Below are 21,245 nucleotides of genomic sequence, written 5' to 3'. Positions count from 1 at the left end.
GATTCATTTTAGCCTCGAAAACTAAAGAACCGTTTGTGATTTCCACGTGATTTCGCTGTTTCCATGTTTTTGACGTGAAAAACCGCGAGGTGGTTCGGGTGTTCGGTCGTTCGCACGTTCGCAGATTCGACAATTTGTCCAAAATCGTGTAACATTGTCTTTTTAGTTATATTTATAGATAAAAGTAAATAAGTTGATATTTCAATTCTTAAATTTTATGTAAGATTTTATGATGTCCGCAATTAAATAAAGTTTTTGCTTTTATTTTGAGTAGAAAATATTGGTATTTTGAGGTGGATTGGTGTTTTTCTTTGTTATCTATGTAATAATAAATATAAATAAATAATCGATTTATTTTAATATAAGGTTATGTAGTATGTATGCACGTGAGATTTTACATAATAATTGTCCTTCCTTTTCACATGTTTATCTTATATTATTTACAATAATATATAATGCTCAGAGAGAAGCAATTATTTAATAGGATGTTTATAATCCTGTGTAATTTCGTGCGGGGTTTTTTTATTTCTATGTAAAGTCATCCCACCAAGAAATTGCTTTTTGACAGCTTTAGAATTTGATAAGCATGATAAACAACGCTTCCAAATAAACAAAGTTTTATGAAGAGGGATCAGTCCAAATTATTTTGAAACATGTTTTTTAATACTTAATATAATATTGAATGTAACTAACAAATTTTTGATTTTCAACAATCACTGACACATAAATTTATGTACAAATTTTTTACAAAAATGAATGTCTGACTGAATGTCTGTCTGAATTGCTAAAGTCTTTTTTATGAATTTCAGCCAATTTATAAATTTTTTTTATTATATATAGTACATGATATATTTCGTTTTGTAAATTAAAAAAAGACGCATGTACATCTTACTTGAAAATGAGATTCTTTTAAATTTATAAAATTTACGAATAATGCGAGATTTCATTACAAATAAAAGAAAAAGAAAATTGTAACTCTTAAGAGAAGTTACTTAACAAAAGAATTAGAATTATTACGACATATAATTACATGTGAATACTTTTTTAGACATTTTATTTCTAAATTAATACAATAAATAACTATCAATTCCAAAAAAAATTATTTTATATGATATGACCAATCCACCTCAAAATAACGATATTTTCTACTCAAAATAAAAGCAAAAACTTTATTTAATTGCGGACATCATAAAATCTTACATAAAATTTAAGAATTGAAATATCAACTTATTTACTTTTATCTATAAATATAACTAAAAAGACAATGTTACACGATTTTGGACAAATTGTCGAATCTGCGAACGTGCGAACGACCGAACACCCGAACCACCTCGCGGTTTTTCACGTCAAAAACATGGAAACAGCGAAATCACAAACGGTTCTTTAGTTTTCGAGGCTAAAATGAATCGAGCATAAACTTGGTTTTTTGGTGGCGCGTAGAAGCTTCCGTACCTCACCGATCCCGAGTATTCTATCGTCGTGCAGCATTGGAGTAAAAGATACAAAAGATAATTGTGTCTCTTTTACTCCAATGGTACGCGACGGAAGTCGTGATCGGGATCGGTGAGGTATACAAGCGCCTTTATGCTGATTCTACACTCACCGAAAACTGAGCGAGCGGTCCGCTTTTCCGTAACGCTTCCCATATTCAACTATATCTATATATATAAAAAACGTAACGCAAATGCGGACCGCTCGCACAGTTTTAGGTGAGTGTAGAATCAGCATTATGCATCTCGTTCTTGAAACGACTTTGGCGAATCTATTGGGATCTGAAATACTGCGATACGCCATCTGGTGAGAGCCTTGTTGTGGTGGCCATGTTTTCATTCCGTGTTTCTCTAACATATACAAAAGAAAGAGATAAAAAACCAAGATGGTTGTCACAAGAAGGCTCAGGGGTGGGTCAGTTTCGCGTGATTTCTGATCCCAATTATGCGTTGGTCTTAAGGGCCACAGCTCAGCTACTTATTGCGCTCTCACACTTTTTTAGCTGCCTGCAGGTTACCATGGTAACGCATAAGAATGAATGCGACAGAAAATTTAAATATTCAAATTTTCTGTCTCACTCACACCCGTGCGTTGCCATGGTAACCTGCAGGCAGCCAAAAAAGGGTGAGTGCGCCATTCAAGAAGACTAGAACCAGGAGAGACAACTACATTCAAAGCGTACAATGATGAAAGGAACACAGTTTGGGGGACACGGTACGAGTAACTTTAACTTAGGTTAGAGTGCGAAAGACGAATTTGGGTGTTCTGCGCATTCTAACACATATGTAATGTAAATACGTTATATACAGCACGTTGAATCGTTATTCGTAGTTAAAAAAATAATTATTGACAAAATATTTTAGAAAAAAATAATTATTTTCGAAAGGAGTAATTCTGGCTCTTCTAAAATTGTTGGAAATTAATATTTATTATATATTTGTTTGCGTTAAAAACAATTTTTTAATTTTGACAGGTTTTTGAGGTTATGTTTACCCTCCACCCTCCTTAACCTAAAATTGTCTACTTGGAGAATTTAGATGATAATATATGCAAAAGCACATTTAAAATACAATTATTTAATAAAATCTATCAAGAATATGAATATTTTCGATTAAGTATATCAGATAATTTTACATTTGATGTCATTTCTTTTTTTAAAACACGGTAATAACAATAAAATAATTATACTGGGTTTGTAATCAAAACAAATAAGCATCGTCAAAGCTTCCGTCGTGAGATACGGATACGGAGCACGCACGAGTGGGTCGATTCAATCGTGCCTCGTGACGCGAGTGAGTGCTTAGTGGTGGCGCATAGAAGCTTTCGTAAGCTGAGCTATGTGGACATACCCGTATCTTTGTATTGTAAACACGACTTTAAGTTATAGTTAGAAAAAGACGAAATACTCAAAACGAAAACGGTCATCGCGCGAATCTATTGTGCGTTAGCCTAATTAGTCTACATAATGAAGTGTGACCTTACCCTAATACAGTCGATAATAAATAATAAATTTACATATTCAGAATTCATATTAACGTTATAACATTTATAATGTTATTGTAGTTATAGTAAATAATTTTATCCGTAAGATATATATATATATATATATATATACATATATATGTAAATTTTAAATTTAGAAATTTTAACAAACATATCACCTATTGTATATTCAAAAGAAAAATGTCTGAGGACAGTTTAGACAAATTAAAGGACAATATATTAACGGATAAATGTACTAAAACAGATCGTAGCAATTATTTTAATCAATTAGAAGCATGGCTACAAGAAGTATATTCATGGCAAAGTGTCATAGCCATATTTCCTCATTGTTTGGCATCTATTCAAGTATTAAATAACACTCCAGGTATGACGTGTTAATTGAATTGAATAAAAATTGCAATTTTTAATATTAAAAGATCTAAGAGAGTTTTTTATTTATCATTTAAACATACTTGCGTTTTTTCTATAATCATATTTTCAGTCTGTTGTGAAAGAAATAAATTTATCTTAAATGTCTAAAACGGAAAAAATTTCTCCAAGTACCTAACTAGCCAGTTAACTGGTCAACAAAAGTAATACAAATTACTTGGCAAGTCCAATGCCCACTATATTGAGGAACCTTTCCCAAAGCTTTCAGTAATATTCGAATTCCTGTCTCATTTGGAAACAGAATTTCTTTTAAAGATTCTCTAAATATTTATTTAAAATTTTTGATTTTCTTCTAAAATATTTATTTTACAATATATTATTTTTTATTCTATACATTTACTTAATCTTGGTTTTTATTTCCTGCATATTACTAAATTTTTAACTTCTTACATACAAAAATAAAACGTGGAAAATTTAGAACAACTTATAATCATTTTTAATTTTATGATATGTGTACAAATTGCGAAAAAATTATACAGATCTGGAAGGAATTTTACAACATCGTTACATAGGATTTTTTCAACTTATTCCAAATAAAATGAAAGTTATTTTTTCTATTTTCTCATAAATATAAGAATTTTGTTTTGCTTTCTATGGATGTTTAAAACAATTTCTCGAAAATATCCCACTAAAATCTTCTCTTTTATTTATTAAGTAAATAATCAAATTTTACATGAGATTGAAATGATCAGATTCCATATTAATTATTATCCCTTCGAGAAGCAGAAAAAGTAAATTTACAAAATTTATCTTATGAAGTAAAAGTGGAAAATAATTAAATGTGATTTATAAAACTAACAGAATTTTTTCTTGTGTTTTTTTGACTTCAGATTCATATACATAGATCTTCTCTTTTTATATTTTATATAATTCATAATTATAAATTGTAGGTATTTCTGTTACATCAGTTTTTTCTCAATCAAATCAACAAAATAATGAATCATTGCGAGAAAGAAGGCGAAATGTACAAACTGAACCTTTTCATCCTTTAAATGTTGAAGGTAAAATAATTTAATTATATATTTAGCATAAAATCAGAAATCTTTTTAACGTATCTATAAAGAATACCTTTTTTCATTTATATTTGTCTTAAAACTTTTTACTTAAAAATCAAGCATTCATAATTATATTTTGAAATACTTTTTCATAAATTTAAAAATTAGTTATTAATTTGTGCATTTTAAGATAGTAATAATAGTTCTGCCAAAGAAATATTTACTTTACATAGATTCTTTTGTTCCTCATAGGACAGTGTAACCACTTAACACATTGCAATTAATTTGAAATATTTTACAGGTTTTGAATACCGAATACCCCCTATTTGGAAAAGATTTGTCGCAGAATCTATTGATTCTATTATGTTATTTTTATTAAAGTTAGCTATTACTTTTATTGCAGTCGATGTTTTCGATTTCATGTAAGTTATTATGAATTTACAAGATAATGTAAGGAATAGAGAAAATAAGTAAATTATGGTCTTATTTTAATTAAATATGTCCTTACAGAAATATAGAGCCATCTGATATTGATCTACTTCAAAGAAATTTAAAAATTGATTATAAAATGGCTGTAGAATTAACTTCTAGTATTTTAATATTAGAACTAGTTCATCGAGTAATCGTTTGCATTTTCGAGGTAATGAAACAAATACATAGTTACACACAATTGTAACGTTTTATGAATATATTTGCAAACTTTCTTAAATGTTACATTAGGCATTTTGGCTGCAACGAGGACTTTATGGGCATGTAGGAGGTGCAACGCCTGGTAAATCTGTAATGGGTTTACGAGTTGTTCAATGTCGCAGTGTCATTCCTGTTGAACGACCAGACGGTGAAATTGTGCTTGTTTCTCCTGGAACAGATCTTGGTTTGCCCTTAGCTTTGGGTCGTTCGGTAGTAAAAAATTTAATTTTGGCCTTTCTTTTTCCTATTTGTTTCTCACTTTGTTTCTTTAGATTTAATCGAACTGGATATGATTTAATTTGTAACTCAATTGTAGTTGAAGATCCTTATAGAAGCAATAACAATAATACCATACGTAGAGCTCGTCAATGATGATGATGATAATAATTATAATGTAGATATAAAAAAAAACCTGCGATAGGATATTATATGAAAGTAATTTTTAATTATAAAGTTTTCCTTTGAATAATTCCAAATAATTGATATATATATAATATATACTACATTAAGCTCTTCCACTTTTCTCACGTTAGTACATACGTTTATAATTTAATAAACAAATTTTTTAATACACCTATTTATTATCTATATACTATATTTTACTATTTGGTAATAACCCAATAGTATAATCTCTAAAAAAAATTATTAAATTATATTAAGATTCCTACCTAAAAAGAAATACATTTAATTTTTCAGTCAATGTGCAACATTTAATATAAATATTAACATTTTTTCAGTTTTAAAAACATTTAAATATAAAAATCATTTGATTTTTATTAATAATAAAAGTCCATTTGGTCTATACACTTATAAGCTGTTGTATATTAAATAAGAAAAATTACTTTACATACTATTTGTTACTAAATTTTTGAATGAATTTAACTCATTGAGTTATTTTCTTTAAAAGAATATACTATGTATGAATTTGTCGAATTTATCACTTGGCACAATAAATAAATTTATCAATCAAAATTCAAGTCAAAAATTTATTTTGACTTGGATTGATTGATTAATTTTTATCTCTATACTATGTATTTAATTACTCAATGAATGCTTTTGTAAAAATTATAAGGAATTTTGTATCATATTGTAAACATAAGCGTAGAATACGTATTTATAGTAAAGTATTATAATTTTTCGACCAATTCAAACGATATTTCTTTTATTTATCTTAGAATTTATTTCAACATTAACTAATCAGGAATTATTGCCAAAGCTGTAAAAGTGTGTTTAAAACATAAGAGTACACTATTATTCAGTTTATCAACGTTGTAAAAATGTTTAAATATTTACAAAAGAAATCAATAAAGTTTTAATTATTTTATATTTACAAATATCAGCTATAATTATATAATGATTTGGTTTCAATGCTCCCATATGGTTTACCTTTAAAAAAGGCAATTCTATTAATGTCAGTTCAATCCAGAAGATGTCTTCAAAAATGCATATAAACCCAAAGCTATAATTGTAACAACAGTTATTGTTTTATAGCTTCGCATACGATAAGGAAGTCTTCGTCGAGACTGAACAATTTTTAAATTATTTTCCCTTTCTTTTCGACTTGCTTCTACTTTTGCCTTCCACTCTTGTTCTTTGCGACGCCTTTTCAAATCGTAATCCCGTACATCCTTATTAATTGTACCTGGTGGATATCGATGATAAAGATTATTTGCATTCACAAGTAGGTTTTCAATTGGTAAATTATCTGGAAGCTGTAAATATGAAATTTATTGCTATTACAAAACATTGTTAAATTAGAGCTAATTAGAATTAAAATCTAATTAGAATTAGATCCTACAAGGATAGTTTACAGCTCTTTTTATAGGATACTATAAGAAATTAAATCGATAAAATCCTATAACAGTTTATTTATTATATATGTAATATGTAATATAAGGTATCCTTATAGGAATTATATTACTATTTTATAAAGAAATATTAATTTCTATAACTTACAGAACATAAAACTTTATGCGTATGCCCCATGTCTGGAATAGTATTAAAAATTTCATCAGCTCTATGAATGACTATTATTGTACTCAAATATAAAGGCATGAAAGGTGGACTTCCAAGAAAATAGTCAAAAAGCCTATGTAGTAATTTTCTGTTCTCCGCATATTTATGAGCATACCATGTCGTATATTCTGCTAATGCAAAATGAGGAAACAATTCTACACTGTAAAATTGGTTTACTGAATTATCAAATTTTTTCAATGTTTACCAATTATAGGTCTATCATATTTATTCTTTCTTCTTTTCGCTACCTCAGCAAAATAGACAAGAACAATAATTGATTGATTTAAAAAAAATTAAAAACTAACTGACAAAAAAATAGGGGAATAATTATAATATTTTTGTTTCGATGAATTGTAATATTATATTTTTTTTATTAAATTATTTTTAGACTTAGCCTTTTCTGTTGTCATTTATTATCTATGTAATACTTTTTTGAGATGTATTATGTCGTAGCGAAAAGAAGATAGGAAAAAATGACAAACCTGTTATAAATTTTGAAAAAGTTATTATTTTTCGAAAACAAGGAAATATTAAAAAATTCACACCAAATTTGTCATGGTAAGTATACTCGGAGAACTATCAGTTTATGCAGATGAAATCTTAATCCGATCAGAGAAATAAAATAATATTTATAGTTGTTGATTGACACTTACTTTTCTAAATGTTCTAAAAGTTTTGGATGTTCTCTTTCCAATAGTGCAAATATAAAAAAGAGTTCTTGATTTACTTTTTCCATTGTCTTTTCCATAAACCTTTCTAAGTATGTCAAAGAAATTTTTTCTAAGACATGTAAAGCTCTTTGAAGACCCATTATTAAAAGAATTGTAGCAGCTACATCATTGTAACCTTGATAATAGCTAAATTGAATTTGAATTATAAATTAATTGTACGTGTTGTAATTAGTAGTATTACTATATCTAGGATGATTCTCCTCAAAGTAACAGTTTTATAAAACCTGTTCAATTTTAATAGTTGACCACTTCCATAATTTTAATTAAGAATATTGTAGGAGCTAAATGTATTTCATCTCCAAAGCCTTTTTAACAAATCTTTAGCTCGATTTCTATAAGTTAATTCAATTTTTTATTTTTTGAAAATAGTCCCTATAATATCATATCTTTAGTTTGTTATATTAACCACTGATAATTGAAGCCTTATGGTACATGTTAGTATACATTTTTATTCGTTTAAGAATTTTTCGCATTTATTATTTCTATACAATTTTTTTCCCACATAAAAATATATAAATTATATTTGATTTTTTCCGAATCTAATGGCAATAAAATCTGATACTTATTCACTTTCAAAAGAATCACCTAAAAACATTGTCTTGTTTTTCTTCTTTTGATTCTAATTACCATGACTATGGTATTAAAGAAAAGTACAATCTTAGAATGATAATTAAATAAATAATTGCTTACTGTAAACTAGGATTTCGATATAAAACCCAGCAAATTAATTGTGTCATTTGATCTTGAAATCTTGAAATTTCTTCTTCGGTTGCATCAGGAAAAAGATGTCCTCCACTTCGTGCAACATCTTTTAAGACTTGTTGATAAACTTCACAAGGAATGCATTTATGTACTGTTTCCAATTCGTCTACAATTGGCATTTCCTTATCAGGTAATCTTAGTAGTTGTGGCCATAGAATTCTCCGTATATCATCTACAAATCATCTTAATGATTTCAAGCTTTAATTGAACAGAATGAAATGATTTTTATCTTTTTGGTTACCAAAAAACCTATTTCAATTCATTTTTATGGTGTTATTGTCAAGAAAAAGCAACAAATTATACAAATAAACGTGTCAGTCATACTGCCCGAATTAAGAAAAATTTTCATTTTTCCAGTTCAAAATATAATACAAAAATACAAATTTTAGGCCTCTGTTGTTAAATCTTGTGAGAATTTGGATTTTTGTGTCGAGTCGAATTTTCCAAAATCAAAATGTTTTTTATGACAGACATGATGGTAATTTTACAGTATATATAAATATATATGTATCTTGTATTTATTTCTACAGAGTTTAAATTGCACACATTCTTCGAAAATATTTTATAAGAGAATTATGCTAAATGTATGAGAATTGTTGGACGCACTTGTAAGTTTTCTGACAGATACATATATATATATACATATTCATACATTATTGTAAAAATATTTTTAATAATTACCAATAACTAATCCTTCAGAACTGGTACTTAGTAATTTGAGTTTACCAAAAGTGAGATTTGATTTAATAATAGTTCCTTGTATTACTTTTATCTTCATTCGTTCTCTTTCGGTAAACTTTTCTAGATTTATAACATAAATCTGTTAGAATTATATACACATTATTTTAATTAATATTAATTACCTGGTGAATCAATATTCAAAATTTCTGGTAATTCCGGAATACCATTAATCCATGCTTTTTCTGTATCTAACGAGAACTCAATACTTTTATTATTGTAATTAAAGTCATTTTCTTTTATTAATGAAGAACTAATTTTTTCTATCACATTTCGTCGACGAACCTTTGAAGAATGTTTTTCATGTACACAATTATTTAATTTTGTTATCGAAGTTTCATCAGCTTTTGGTTCAATTACTGAACATTCATCCTCTTCTTTATTCATTTTAAAATATATAATAAATACTTTCTTAATTTACTCTATAGCTTAATTAATTTTCTCGTTTAGAAAATGAATTATCATTGCAATTATAGTTTTCTAGAACTTAAAAACATTATATACACATTGCTTACTGACGCATATGTGTGACTACAGATGTCTATCATCCATGACAAACAGCAAATGTCAAAAACGTCAAAAATAATAAACTTTAGATAGAATCACGGTCTTTTATGTACTGAGCGTTCAAATTGCAGTAGAATATCCGAAATGTGACATTGTTGGAGGAGGATTTTGCGTAGCGGTTTGTAAACAGACTGTGACGTCTGGCGTCTGCTTCTAGTAAAATTTTCTAGGGAACTCGAAAGTGAATGAAATGAGTCGAGAAATTTCAATAGAGATTTAAAAATTTAGACTCACATGAAATTTTAAATTATTTAATTGAAATATATTTTTTCTTTATTTTTCATTATGAAATATATATTTATAGTAATTGTTATTATAAAATTGATATTTGTTGTTATTTAACAAAAAGAAAATATAAGCTAAATATTTATTGAAAAATCCAATAAATACTATTTGATATTGTTTATAAATTAGTAAATATTTTTAAATCATGAAAAATTATCGTTAATAATTTTAAATTATATTAAAATGAGCGTAAAAGTATTTTATAATCATATTATTTATGCGATTAAAATTATATTTATAAAACAATTGTAAATAAATAAACAAAATGTTTATTTATAGTTTAAAATTAATTAAAATTGTAATATATAATTATTTAGGAGTTTTGGTCTTAAAATTCTTAAAATTTCATTTTGAGAATTGTTAGAAGCAAAACGTTTTGTGCGTAACTTCTGATTTTCAAACTAAGTATTGTAATTAACTTAGAGTAATTACAATAAATATTTTATTGTGAATAATTAACTATTGTGAAATATCAAATAAATCGAAATTTTATTTAAATTAACAAAACAATAATCATAATTCTACAAATCAACTGAGAATTATTAAATTTGTTAATTTTCAATCTTCAAACTGAATAAAATTGGTTTTTACCCGAGAGGAGTTTTTCCAATCAAATAAGTGTTTATTTATTTAATATCCTACAATTGATTTATTATTTATAATAAAATAAAGATTTAAATTTAATTTGCATTTAAATTCCGTGCCCGCTTTTGAGCGGATAATAAAGTGCAAGAATCCAGCTCATTGGCTATTTCATGGATCTAACGGAAATTTAGTTCCTTGAAGTCTAGGACGTGTCACAGACCATAAGAGTATTTTCTTCATAACTTAAGGGTATTGGGATCTGAAATACTGCGATACGCCATCTGGTGAGAGCCTTGTTGTGGTGGACATGTTTTCATTCCGTGTTTCTCTAACATATACAAAAGAAAGAGATAAAAAACCAAGATGGTTGTCACAAGAAGGCTCAGGGGTGGGTCAGTTTCGCGTGATTTCTGATCCCAATGGTCATACCTCAACTACTTAAGTAGGGTCGTCATGGTAACGTATAAAGGCATTTGCACACCGCGTTTTTTTATGCCTATTGAAAAAATGCGATTTTTTAGCAAAGAATTTTAAATTTGATTTTAAATATTTTTGGAAAACATAAAAATATAAAGAATAAATTAATTTTATTATAATTTATTCCCCATTTATTCTTGTTAAGGCGCCGTCCCATGACAGCGTAGAACGCCGGCGTAAAAGCGGAAAGCATGAGAACGAAAGAGATGAACATATCTCACTATCTCTTTTGTTCTCATACTTTCCGCTTTTACGCCGGCGTTTTAAGGCCAACGCAGAATAGAAACGTAACCGGAATCGTAATCCCAAACGCAACCGGAAGAATGAATTAGAGAAGGATAGACATATTGTTTGTCCTTCTCTAACTCATTCTTCCGGTTGCGTTTGCGATTACGATTCCGGTTACGTTTCTATTCTGCTCAGGCCTTTACGGTGTCATGGGACGGCGCCTTTACCTTTATATTTTTCAGAAATATTTAAAATCAAATTTAAAATTCTCTGCTAAAAAATCGCATTTGTCCAAAATATAGATGCTCACAAGTTTTCGATAGACATAAAAAAACGCTCACAAGTTTTCGGTAAATCAAAAACTTGTGAGGTGTGCAAACGCCTTAAGGGTATGTGGGAACCTCCCATGTGACCTAGTATAGGAAAATGTGTTTTGGTAGTATACATTTCACTCTAAAATGAGAAATGATTTTTGTCTAAAATTTTGAAGGATGATAGATTAGGGTATACAAGGAATCTCGCCGTTCTCCGAAAAATACATAATTTTGCGTTAAATTATTAAAAAATGAAGTTTAAAAAGTGTGATTTTTAAACAAAAATGAAAAGAAACATGACGGCGCATACACAGACGTTGCTTGAGTGTGTCAGTGCTCCAGTAAACAGCGCCAATTCGAGCAAGTAGCCGCTAAATCAACTATGATATAATACATTATTTTACTATTTATTGTTTTATTTTTATTATTTTTGCGTTAAGTTATGGTAAATGAATAGAACAGCGAGATTCCTTGTACCAAACTAAATCATTTCTCCAAAATTTTAACCCGAAATCATTTTTATTTCAGAGAAAGTTTCAAACCACAAAAAAACGTACTTTGCCCATATACCCTTAAGAGTGAGAAAAATGTTCTTATTTCTCTCACTCTTATACGTTACCATGACGACCCTACTTAGATAGCTAAGCTGTGACCGTACCTTTAATTATTATTTTTTTTAAAATGTAAAGGTTTATTTAATTTTTTTTTGATAATTCAAATCTTCTTTTATTTTGATAATAAACTAATTTTTATAAAGTTAGTAACGCGTTTTACACTTACTTTCGTACTTTAAAACCATTACCAATTAGTGGGACTTTTCAAATTGACCAGATGTACAACTTATTTTTTCTTTACCAGTTATTGGGACATGCAATTAATTGAAATTATTATTAAATTAGCCTTCAGAATTGCACAAAATAACTTGTTTTTACTGACAAGAGTTGAAAATGAATATAAGTTGACAAATAAAAATGTTTTTTTTATATGTAAAACTTATTTGACATATTATTTAATAGTTAAATTCTTTATTAAACCCTTAACTGATCAGGTACTGGGACTTTCACTTTATCTCTGAAGACTCAGTAGTTGGTCAATTATTATCTAAATACTTTACATGAATTCCTTTATACCTCAATATGAATTGTATATCACTGATTCAAACATTTTTTTCACTATTATAATAACTTAAAAAATATAAAGTATTGTATTAAATATAGAATGTTTGATACTAAAATTATAAAAATTTAATATATTTGGTTCATCATACACGAATAGCTTAATAAAAAATAAAATTCAAAGTGGTTAGGTATTGGGACGTGGCCAGTAACTTATGTACCGTTATATGATACGGCTTAAACGATAGCTATGTGTTTTTCATATTGAATCTTTTGCTTCTTTGTAAAATAAGTATTTAAATTGGAATATAATTAATCAGCTATAAAAATTTTAAACATATTAAATGGAGGTACGACGAAGAAAAACAAGAGATGAAAATGAGAAATTTGATTTTAATACCGAAAATATTAAGGAAGGAATTTTTCAAAAAACGGTATGTAGAATTGTTGAAAGATTCAATTTTATAACAGTAAACAAAATCGTCTTTTACATAAAATAATAATGAATATGAAATGAATATTGATGAAAATTTTAAAATATCCACAGAAAAATGACCCATCCATAGAAAGAACAAATAAAGAATTAAAAAAAGGAAAGACTGATAAAACTTTAACTAACAATATCATTAACGTTAAAAATGAACAAATATCAAATAATGAATCTTTAAATAAAGAAAAAATGGAGCAATTGACAAACACTTCATCACCAGTTCGACTTAAAGTAAATTTTGAAATAGATTTAGTGGCTGTTATATTATTAATATCTGGACTTGTTACTCGCCTCTATCATCTGGAAGAACCTCGCAATATCGTGTAATATATATTTTATTTTATTAAGTTAATTGCTTCCTCGTAAAAAAGGTAGTATAAAAAGTTTTCAATATCTTATTGGATTTCGATTTTCTTAATATTTTTAGTTTTTACATTAAACATTACCTAATTGACAAGAATTGAATTTCCTAAAATTCTGAGAAATAATTGAACTTTACAAACGTGCATATCAATGATATGATGATAATGTCAATGTTGTACCTGTTGCATTTTAATATTTATTTTGATAATAATTTTTGAATTCTCTTTAATAGATTTGACGAATTGCATTATGGTAAATATGTAAGTCTCTATATGAAAAAAATATTTTATTTTGATTCCCATCCTCCTTTGGGAAAGCAACTCATATCAGCTGCAGCATATTTGGCAAACTTTGATGGTCAATTCAAATTTGATAGAATAGGAAATCCATATGGAGAAAATGTTCCTCTCTTTGCATTAAGATTAATACCTGCTTTATGTGGAAGTTTTCTAATTCCTACTGCTTACTATTTGTCAAAAGAATTTGGACTTAGACATTGGAGTTGTATAATTACTGGCCTAATGTTGCTTTTTGGTAAAATATATTTAGTGTTGTTGAAAATTTCCGTAACATAAAGAAATGAATGATAGGTAATAAAAGTTGACATTTCAGATAACGCTCTCTTGACCCAGTCACGTTTCATCCTTATGGAAAGTATTTTAATACAATTTTTACTTATGGGTTTATTGTGTGTAATGAAGTTTAGAAAAGTTCATGATGAACCTTTCACTTTTGCTTGGTGGATTTGGTTAACATTGGCGGCAACTAATTTGACATGCGCATTATGGTATGTTTATATTTTTAAAAACAACTTTTTCTAAATAATAAAAAAAAATAATATGCTTTAAAAACTTGATGTTCTAGTGTCAAATATGTAGGATTTTATTCATTATTTCTTGCACTTGTTTTGATTGGACGAGATTATTGGAATTTACTATCAAAGAATGAAGTTTCAAATTTGATTCTTTGGAGTCAATTATTTCTGCGGATTTTGACGTTATTCATTATCATAACAACGGTCTACTTAGGAATATTTTATGTTCATCTGTCGGTACTGACAAAAGCCGGCCCTCATGATTCCGTGATGACAAGTGCATTTCAGGCTAGTTTGGAAGGAGGATTGGCTAGTATTACCAAGGGACAACCCTTGGAAGTAACTCATGGTTCGCAAATTACACTTCGCCATACGTATGGCAGAGCTTGTTGGTTGCACAGTCATAATCAAGTCTATCCTTTGAGATATCCTGATAAACGAGGAAGTTCACATCAGCAACAAGTGACATGTTATTCCTTCAAGGACGTTAACAATTGGTGGATTGTTAAGCGACCTGAGATTAACGATTTGGTCGTTACGAAACCTAGCGAACCCATCAGACATGGAGAAGTTATACAATTAGTTCATGGAATCACTAGTCGTGCTTTGAATTCACACGACATTGCAGCACCAATGACTCCACAGAGTCAAGAAGTTTCATGTTACATTGACTATAACGTTTCAATGTCTGCTCAAAATTTGTGGCGAGTGGAAATCGCTAATCGGGATCAAGCCGGCAATGTTTGGCATGCTATACAGAGTCAAGTTCAACTAATTCATGTAAATACAGAATGTGCCTTAAAGTTCAGTGGTCGAATGTTACCCGAATGGGGTTTCAATCAACACGAGGTTGTTGCGGATAGAATAATTGAGCAATCAAATGCCATATGGAATGTAGAGGAACACAGATACACAAAAAGTGAGGATCAAAAGCAGAGAGAACGAGAATTGATTAATGCAGAAATGATACCATTGAAAGCTACAAGTTTATCGTTTTGGGAAAAGTTTTTAGAGTTGCAGATGAAGATGCTGTTTGACACTCATGAAGAACAAAATAGTCATATGTATTCCAGTGGACCCTTGGAGTGGCCCTTCTTAACTAGGGGCATTGCATATTGGATTTCTGCCAAAAGTAATGTGAGTTAAATTTAATATTATTACTTATGTGCAAAACATGAAATACCTTTATAAGAAAAGTATTATTTTAAAGAACCCTTTTTTAAAAAAATTAACATTGTATTATTTTTAGGCTCAAATCTACCTTTTGGGAAATATAGCAGTTTGGTATACTGGGACAATTGCAGTAATAGTATATTCAGGACTTTTAATTTTCTATTTAATGAGACGAAAGAGGCTTTGTTATGATATTTCTGAAGCAGAGTGGAATAAATTTTCAACTATTGGTCAAGTTTTATTAACGGGATATTTGTTACACTACTTACCTTTTATATTTGTTGAAAGAACTCTTTTTTTACATCATTACTTACCAGCATTTATGTATAAAACATTATTAACTGTTGGAACAATAGATCATATATACTCTCTACTCAGGTTAGTTAAATACATTTCTTCATTAAATGTTTCTCCAATTCGGTCAAATCAAATCTTAAAATATTAATTTTTTCAGAATTCATTTCAAGCGGAGGCACTTTTGGTCTATTTTTAAGTTATTCACCATTTTTTGGATTGGATTTATTGTTTTCGTTTTTCGCAAGTTTGCTTCTCTCAGTTATGGAATGACACCTTTGAGTGCTAAAGAAATTTTAAAATTAAGATGGAGTGATACCTGGGACTTCATTATTCATAAAACTTGAATAACTTTATTTTTTCATGTTTTCATAAGTGAAAGCCGTAAAAATAATGTATACTAGTTTAATTTTGTTAACAATTCGTATTTTTCTCAATACATAATATAAATTAAAATTTTATAAAATAAATGGAGAAATTTTAGTTATTAAAAATGTACATATACAATTTATATTTATATGTGGATAAAGTTGTTTTTTCAATAAAATATTTTTATAATTTATTATATAATATAGTTGAAAATTCTCATTTGTTTATTTAACCCTGTCCATTATTATAATTAATATGATTAAGTTGCAAAAATTTGCAACTTTGTAAACAAGATTAATTTATTTATTAGTTGTGCATATTATTTATGACTTTAGTACATTTTACTTATTTATATTGCAAAAATTGTTCAATTTATAACATTTTAAATTAAATTTTTTGTCTGAATATACTATATAAAATAAAGAAACTTTATGATAATGATGTAAGAATACGCATAAAATTGTACCTCTGGTGTACCTGTATAAATCTTCTACTTTAATTAGCCAGTATTTTTTTTACTTAATTAATTGATAAAATAAACATTTATATTTTATAAATTCATCACTTGTTAATTATTATGACATTAGCAGTGTTATAACAAAAACCATAAAAGCGTTAATACAGATTGATACTCGTGTATTTTAATCTAACAATTATAATATTTCTAATGTAGTTATTGATTAATGTTATATGTAGTAAATATTTTTATACTTAATTGTATAAGTATATACAAAAAGTAAAACAATCAAACTTTCATTGTCCAATCCATTATAATTTTGAAATTATATGTGTGAAATTATTAATTTTATATTAGGCATTTTGAGTTTTTAATTTTTTTTGTTTTATAATTAAATATATACAACTAAAAATAATTTACATATAATATACATGTATTAATAATATTAATAAGAATACAAATTAAAAACAGTAAAATATAATTTGTGCTTAAAAGTATATATATATATATATTGTAGACAATAGGCGTAAAGGAAAATTAGGTTTTTAAATTATTTTCCAGGCATTAAGCTAACAGACAACAAATAGACTTCACATGAGAGTACACTTATTATTTTTAAATCTTCTTGAATGCAATTAGTGCTTATAAGCATTAAAATGCCTTAAAAGTTCTATACAAATAGAAAAAATAGTCTTTATTAATAGTTTTCATTTTAAAAAACTGTTGAAATGTTTTTTATTTCTACTTAACCAATTCTTCTACTTGCCGAGAATACTGTCGGAAATTTATTCAATGCGTAGACGTTAAGCTAAATGTTTAATTAAATCCAGGCAAATAAGAAAATAAGCTTCTCTTACGAGTGCATTAGTCCATTGGTCGATGTTTAATCTAATGCTTTGAAAATAAGCTAAATATCTAATTTTATGTAATATATTCTATTGTGATAATTAATATTTAATATTACAATGCGTATTCAAATTTGTACATGTATTTTTAAAATTGTTTTTACTTCAACAAATAACAATTCACGCACAAAAGAAATTTATATTGACTAATAAACATATACATCACTGTCTCTTATATCACAATTTGACAATTCATTCTGGTTTGTTTTCTTGGGTTTAAAATTTTAATGATAAGTAAACACAATAGATCTAATTAATCCATCTCGACTATTATTGTCTATATTTCCTACTCCAAATGTGAAAAGAACAGTATCACAGTTCATACTTTGAGAACAAATTCCCATAGGATACCGTCCAACTTTGTTGAAAACTACTCCAACTCGATATACCTGTTAAAAAAATTTCAGATTACACAAGTTTTAACTAAAACCAATTTTTTTCATTAGAAACCTTTACGAAGATGTTTTATATTCACGAAAAGTGAACATTTTCCACACAGTTCAGATAAAAATTTAAGTTACATTTAAAATCAAGGACTTGTTTCTCCTATGTATATGAAATTGTTGACTTTATTATTTTCAATAATTTTAATTAAAATTTTGAAAAACTCAATTTTTTAGAACTCAATTATTGTTAAAAATTTGTAAACAATATTCACCAATTGAAATGTAGCAAAATTCCAATTTCAAATTTCCTAAAAATTTTAACTGTAATTCTTGAAAAATGCCATTATTTTATTTTGATAAATTGGTTTAACTATTTTTTACGTATTAGTATTTGAATTTAATAAGTCATTGATAGAATTGGATTTTAATAATTCAAGGCGATTTCAAGGTTTTAAGGGTTGGTGAATTATTTGTATGTAAAATGGATAATCTCACCTTATTTTTTTGTATGTAAACCGGTCGGTTGAAGGTAATCTCAACAAGAGTACCGCTGTTAACTTTAGTAGTAAAGTGAGTATAAGTTAATCGAGAACCATCTGAATCAAGGAGGTGAGCATATAGGACCTCAGTATATGAAGAATCCATTTGAAAGATATTCCCTTGGCTAGTCAACTAAAATGAAATGAAATGAAATTGAAATGAAATGAAGAATTTTGTTTATGAATATTATATGCTCACTTGTATTTGTGTTGGAACTTGAACTCCGAGAACACAAATGTTTTTATCAACTGTAAATGTTACTGAACAGTCCAATACGCTTGTGTTGACGCAATCGAGTGGTGTAAGAACATTCCTTGTACAGTAATATTTGATTCCATCTCTGTCAAACGTATGAGATGCGATAATTGTTGAAGGATGTTCCCCTGATGCTAAAGATGACGGACCACTTCTTAGTGAATTTGTTCGATGATCTAAATCATCAGACAGTGGTACCATTGTCGAACGCCCCATTGACGTTGTTGGAAAATTAAAAGAAAAGTATGGGCTGTCTACCTTGTGTGGAGTTGTGCATCTCGGATACAATTCTTCGCGATTTGAAAGGCGTTTCATAGGCGTCCAGTCAATTATAGGAACCTTTAAAATAGTAAGGTTGTGTTAAGTACTTGAAAGTAAATTTTAAAAAATAATTATAACCTACTGTTTTTTGAAGCATCTTGTTAATTCTTTTTTGCGTGTTTGTGGAGAAGCCTTCGGGCATAGGAACTTCACTGTTGCTCGACGATATATTCATTAATATTGCAAAAGCCTCTTCTTTTGACAATAAACTAGATCGTCCAGGTCCTTCGGCAAATTCTTGAGGTGTCAAAGTTAAAAATCTAATTTTCGTTAAAGAATTACCAATAACAGATCTTTGTGATTTTTTATCTACATGATCCAACGATTTTCTAACACACTCTGCTTTTGACCATCGTTCTAAAGCAGTAAATAATTCTATTTCAGAAGAAATTAGTAAATCGTTTTGTTCGAAAATTATTAAAAGAGTTCCTAGTTCTATTTCTTCCCAACTAGATTCTTTGAAAACATCAAGTGTTTTTGTGCTTATTATTTGTAGACATTTCTCCATTAATACTGGTTCTTCAAAGAGTTTGGCAAATTCATAGGCTCTGCAGGCTTTTTTTGGTGACAAGTCCGACCACAGAAATTTTGTACATTCTTCAACAAGAAAAGGCAGCATGTACTTTTTAGCACAATAACACAATTCACAGGCTAATTCAAATGATCCCAAGTCTACACGATCGGTATAAATGTATTCTAAAAGAGCTTTAAAAGCTTCTGGTTGAACATCTCGGATTGGTATTGGATCACTTTTTTCAGCCATTCCTCCATAAAACATTGCTTCAAAAACAGGACTCGACATAGCTAAGAAAACTTTGTGTCCTTCGAGGACCTGTTGATGTGGTTCTCGACCAACGATAAATTTACAATCAGACCATTGTCCAGTTTCTAACAGATATTGCCCTCTCTGTGACACTTTCTGCTTTTTAGTTTGCCAATCACAGGGAAATCCCATTTTTTTGGGTGACCGCTTGTCCAACTAAAAATATCAATCAAAAAATAAAAACCTACAAAATAATTCTCATATTATATCATCAATTAGAAATTTCATAAACATTTCAATTTATTAAATTTATCAAGTTGTTTTTTCTTTTACAAGGTTGTAAAAATGACGATAACTTCATATTATAAACATAATGTGAAAAAAATAGCTATGACATTTTTTTTGCATTTGGCATGAAAAAAACATTGAGAAGAAAGTGCGACAAAAACTTACATTTATTTGACAAAGATCCGTGTTGTTTTCCGTATTGAAAGATAATCAGAAAATATATGATTTGTGGCAGAAAAACATGTAATCGTCTTGCTGGTGTATGACGAAGGGTTACGAACGTTTCTATTCTTACGCTTGCTATAAATATGTTGGTATAGTTAAACATAAACAACAAGGAGAATAGTAAAAAAAGTGTTCATTGGGAACAAATTATGAATTATCATATAGATACGCGTGGAAGAAGTAAACGTTTAGAATATTTAATGTACGAAGACCGCAGAATCTAACAAATATTATCAATTTCAATAAATTACTCAACAACTATAAACGATCTGTCAAAATACAAATTCCACTTATTTTATAAACACAGAACGTTTCGCCATCTTGGTTCATATGGTAGTCGTTGAACTTTTGTATTACACATTACATGTAATAAAAAGGAATAATTACATTTTTTAAATTGTACATAAAATCATATGATTTGTTAAAACTATTTAATAATCGCTCGTTTAAAACCTAAAAAATTTTAACTTGTATGAGGGGAGGGTCTCATTCTTACATATACATATATATGCGTACAGCATAGTATGAGTGGAGATGAGAAACCATGAACATAACCTGTGTTTATGCATGTATATACAATATATATATACTATACATATACTATACATATACTATACATATAATATTGAGGTTTATGTGACAATTTTATATACATGTGGGGAAATTTTTTTTTTAT

The 21,245-nt window shown here is 28.1% G+C and overlaps 4 protein-coding genes across 4 annotated transcripts; 2 read left to right on the top strand and 2 right to left on the bottom strand.

Moving 5' to 3' along the window:
* The first annotated feature begins 2,931 nt into the window (after positions 1-2,931).
* On the top strand, positions 2,932-5,679 carry LOC127279816 (protein FAM8A1). Its single transcript, XM_051302410.1, has 5 exons — positions 2,932-3,358; positions 4,314-4,424; positions 4,720-4,840; positions 4,929-5,058; positions 5,139-5,679. The coding sequence occupies exons 1-5, from the start codon at positions 3,175-3,177 to the stop codon at positions 5,478-5,480; spliced, it is 888 nt and encodes a 295-aa protein (XP_051158367.1). The 5' UTR covers positions 2,932-3,174; the 3' UTR covers positions 5,481-5,679.
* A 734-nt stretch (positions 5,680-6,413) lies between these two features.
* On the bottom strand, positions 6,414-9,935 carry LOC127279807 (TBC1 domain family member 20). Its single transcript, XM_051302400.1, has 6 exons — positions 9,481-9,935; positions 9,299-9,418; positions 8,546-8,789; positions 7,778-7,981; positions 7,065-7,284; positions 6,414-6,820 (listed from the first exon to the last, which is right to left on the bottom strand). Exons 1-6 carry the CDS (start codon positions 9,740-9,742, stop codon positions 6,521-6,523), a joined length of 1,350 nt encoding a protein of 449 aa, XP_051158357.1. The 5' UTR covers positions 9,743-9,935; the 3' UTR covers positions 6,414-6,520.
* A 2,552-nt stretch (positions 9,936-12,487) lies between these two features.
* On the top strand, positions 12,488-16,630 carry LOC127279801 (protein O-mannosyltransferase 1). The gene is made up of 7 exons (XM_051302390.1): positions 12,488-13,360; positions 13,474-13,739; positions 14,012-14,313; positions 14,392-14,566; positions 14,644-15,730; positions 15,843-16,144; positions 16,221-16,630. Exons 1-7 carry the CDS (start codon positions 13,271-13,273, stop codon positions 16,405-16,407), a joined length of 2,409 nt encoding a protein of 802 aa, XP_051158347.1. The 5' UTR covers positions 12,488-13,270; the 3' UTR covers positions 16,408-16,630.
* Positions 16,631-17,301: 671 nt separating this feature from the next.
* On the bottom strand, positions 17,302-21,082 carry LOC127279803 (uncharacterized). The gene is made up of 5 exons (XM_051302392.1): positions 20,510-21,082; positions 19,376-20,272; positions 18,916-19,311; positions 18,673-18,849; positions 17,302-18,180 (listed from the first exon to the last, which is right to left on the bottom strand). Exons 2-5 carry the CDS (start codon positions 20,246-20,248, stop codon positions 18,016-18,018), a joined length of 1,611 nt encoding a protein of 536 aa, XP_051158349.1. The 5' UTR covers positions 20,249-20,272; positions 20,510-21,082; the 3' UTR covers positions 17,302-18,015.
* Positions 21,083-21,245: the final 163 nt, after the last annotated feature.

This window comes from Leptopilina boulardi, unplaced genomic scaffold (genome assembly GCF_019393585.1).
Source record: "Leptopilina boulardi isolate dan_hultmark-lab unplaced genomic scaffold, ZJU_Lbou_2.1 LbouV2_223, whole genome shotgun sequence".
NCBI lineage: Eukaryota > Metazoa > Arthropoda > Insecta > Hymenoptera > Figitidae > Leptopilina > Leptopilina boulardi.
The sequence above is the reverse complement of the archived record's forward strand: the minus strand, read 5'-3'. Positions and strand labels throughout refer to the sequence as shown.

Coding starts and splice junctions, on each gene's coding strand:
- LOC127279816 (XM_051302410.1), top strand. CDS start 3,175: ATGTCTGAGGACAGTTTAGACAAATTAAAGGACAATATATTAACGGAT. Junction 3,359..4,313: donor AGTATTAAATAACACTCCAG/GTATGACGTGTT, acceptor TATAAATTGTAG/GTATTTCTGTTACATCAGTT. Junction 5,059..5,138: donor TAATCGTTTGCATTTTCGAG/GTAATGAAACAA, acceptor ATGTTACATTAG/GCATTTTGGCTGCAACGAGG.
- LOC127279807 (XM_051302400.1), bottom strand. CDS start 9,742: ATGAATAAAGAAGAGGATGAATGTTCAGTAATTGAACCAAAAGCTGAT. Junction 9,419..9,480: donor TTTGAATATTGATTCACCAG/GTAATTAATATT, acceptor TTATAAATCTAG/AAAAGTTTACCGAAAGAGAA. Junction 6,821..7,064: donor CGCATAAAGTTTTATGTTCT/GTAAGTTATAGA, acceptor TCATATTTACAG/CTTCCAGATAATTTACCAAT.
- LOC127279801 (XM_051302390.1), top strand. CDS start 13,271: ATGGAGGTACGACGAAGAAAAACAAGAGATGAAAATGAGAAATTTGAT. Junction 14,567..14,643: donor AATTTGACATGCGCATTATG/GTATGTTTATAT, acceptor TTGATGTTCTAG/TGTCAAATATGTAGGATTTT. Junction 16,145..16,220: donor CATATATACTCTCTACTCAG/GTTAGTTAAATA, acceptor TAATTTTTTCAG/AATTCATTTCAAGCGGAGGC.
- LOC127279803 (XM_051302392.1), bottom strand. CDS start 20,248: ATGGGATTTCCCTGTGATTGGCAAACTAAAAAGCAGAAAGTGTCACAG. Junction 19,312..19,375: donor ACAAGATGCTTCAAAAAACA/GTAGGTTATAAT, acceptor ACTATTTTAAAG/GTTCCTATAATTGACTGGAC. Junction 18,181..18,672: donor TTTACATACAAAAAAATAAG/GTGAGATTATCC, acceptor TTTTTTTAACAG/GTATATCGAGTTGGAGTAGT.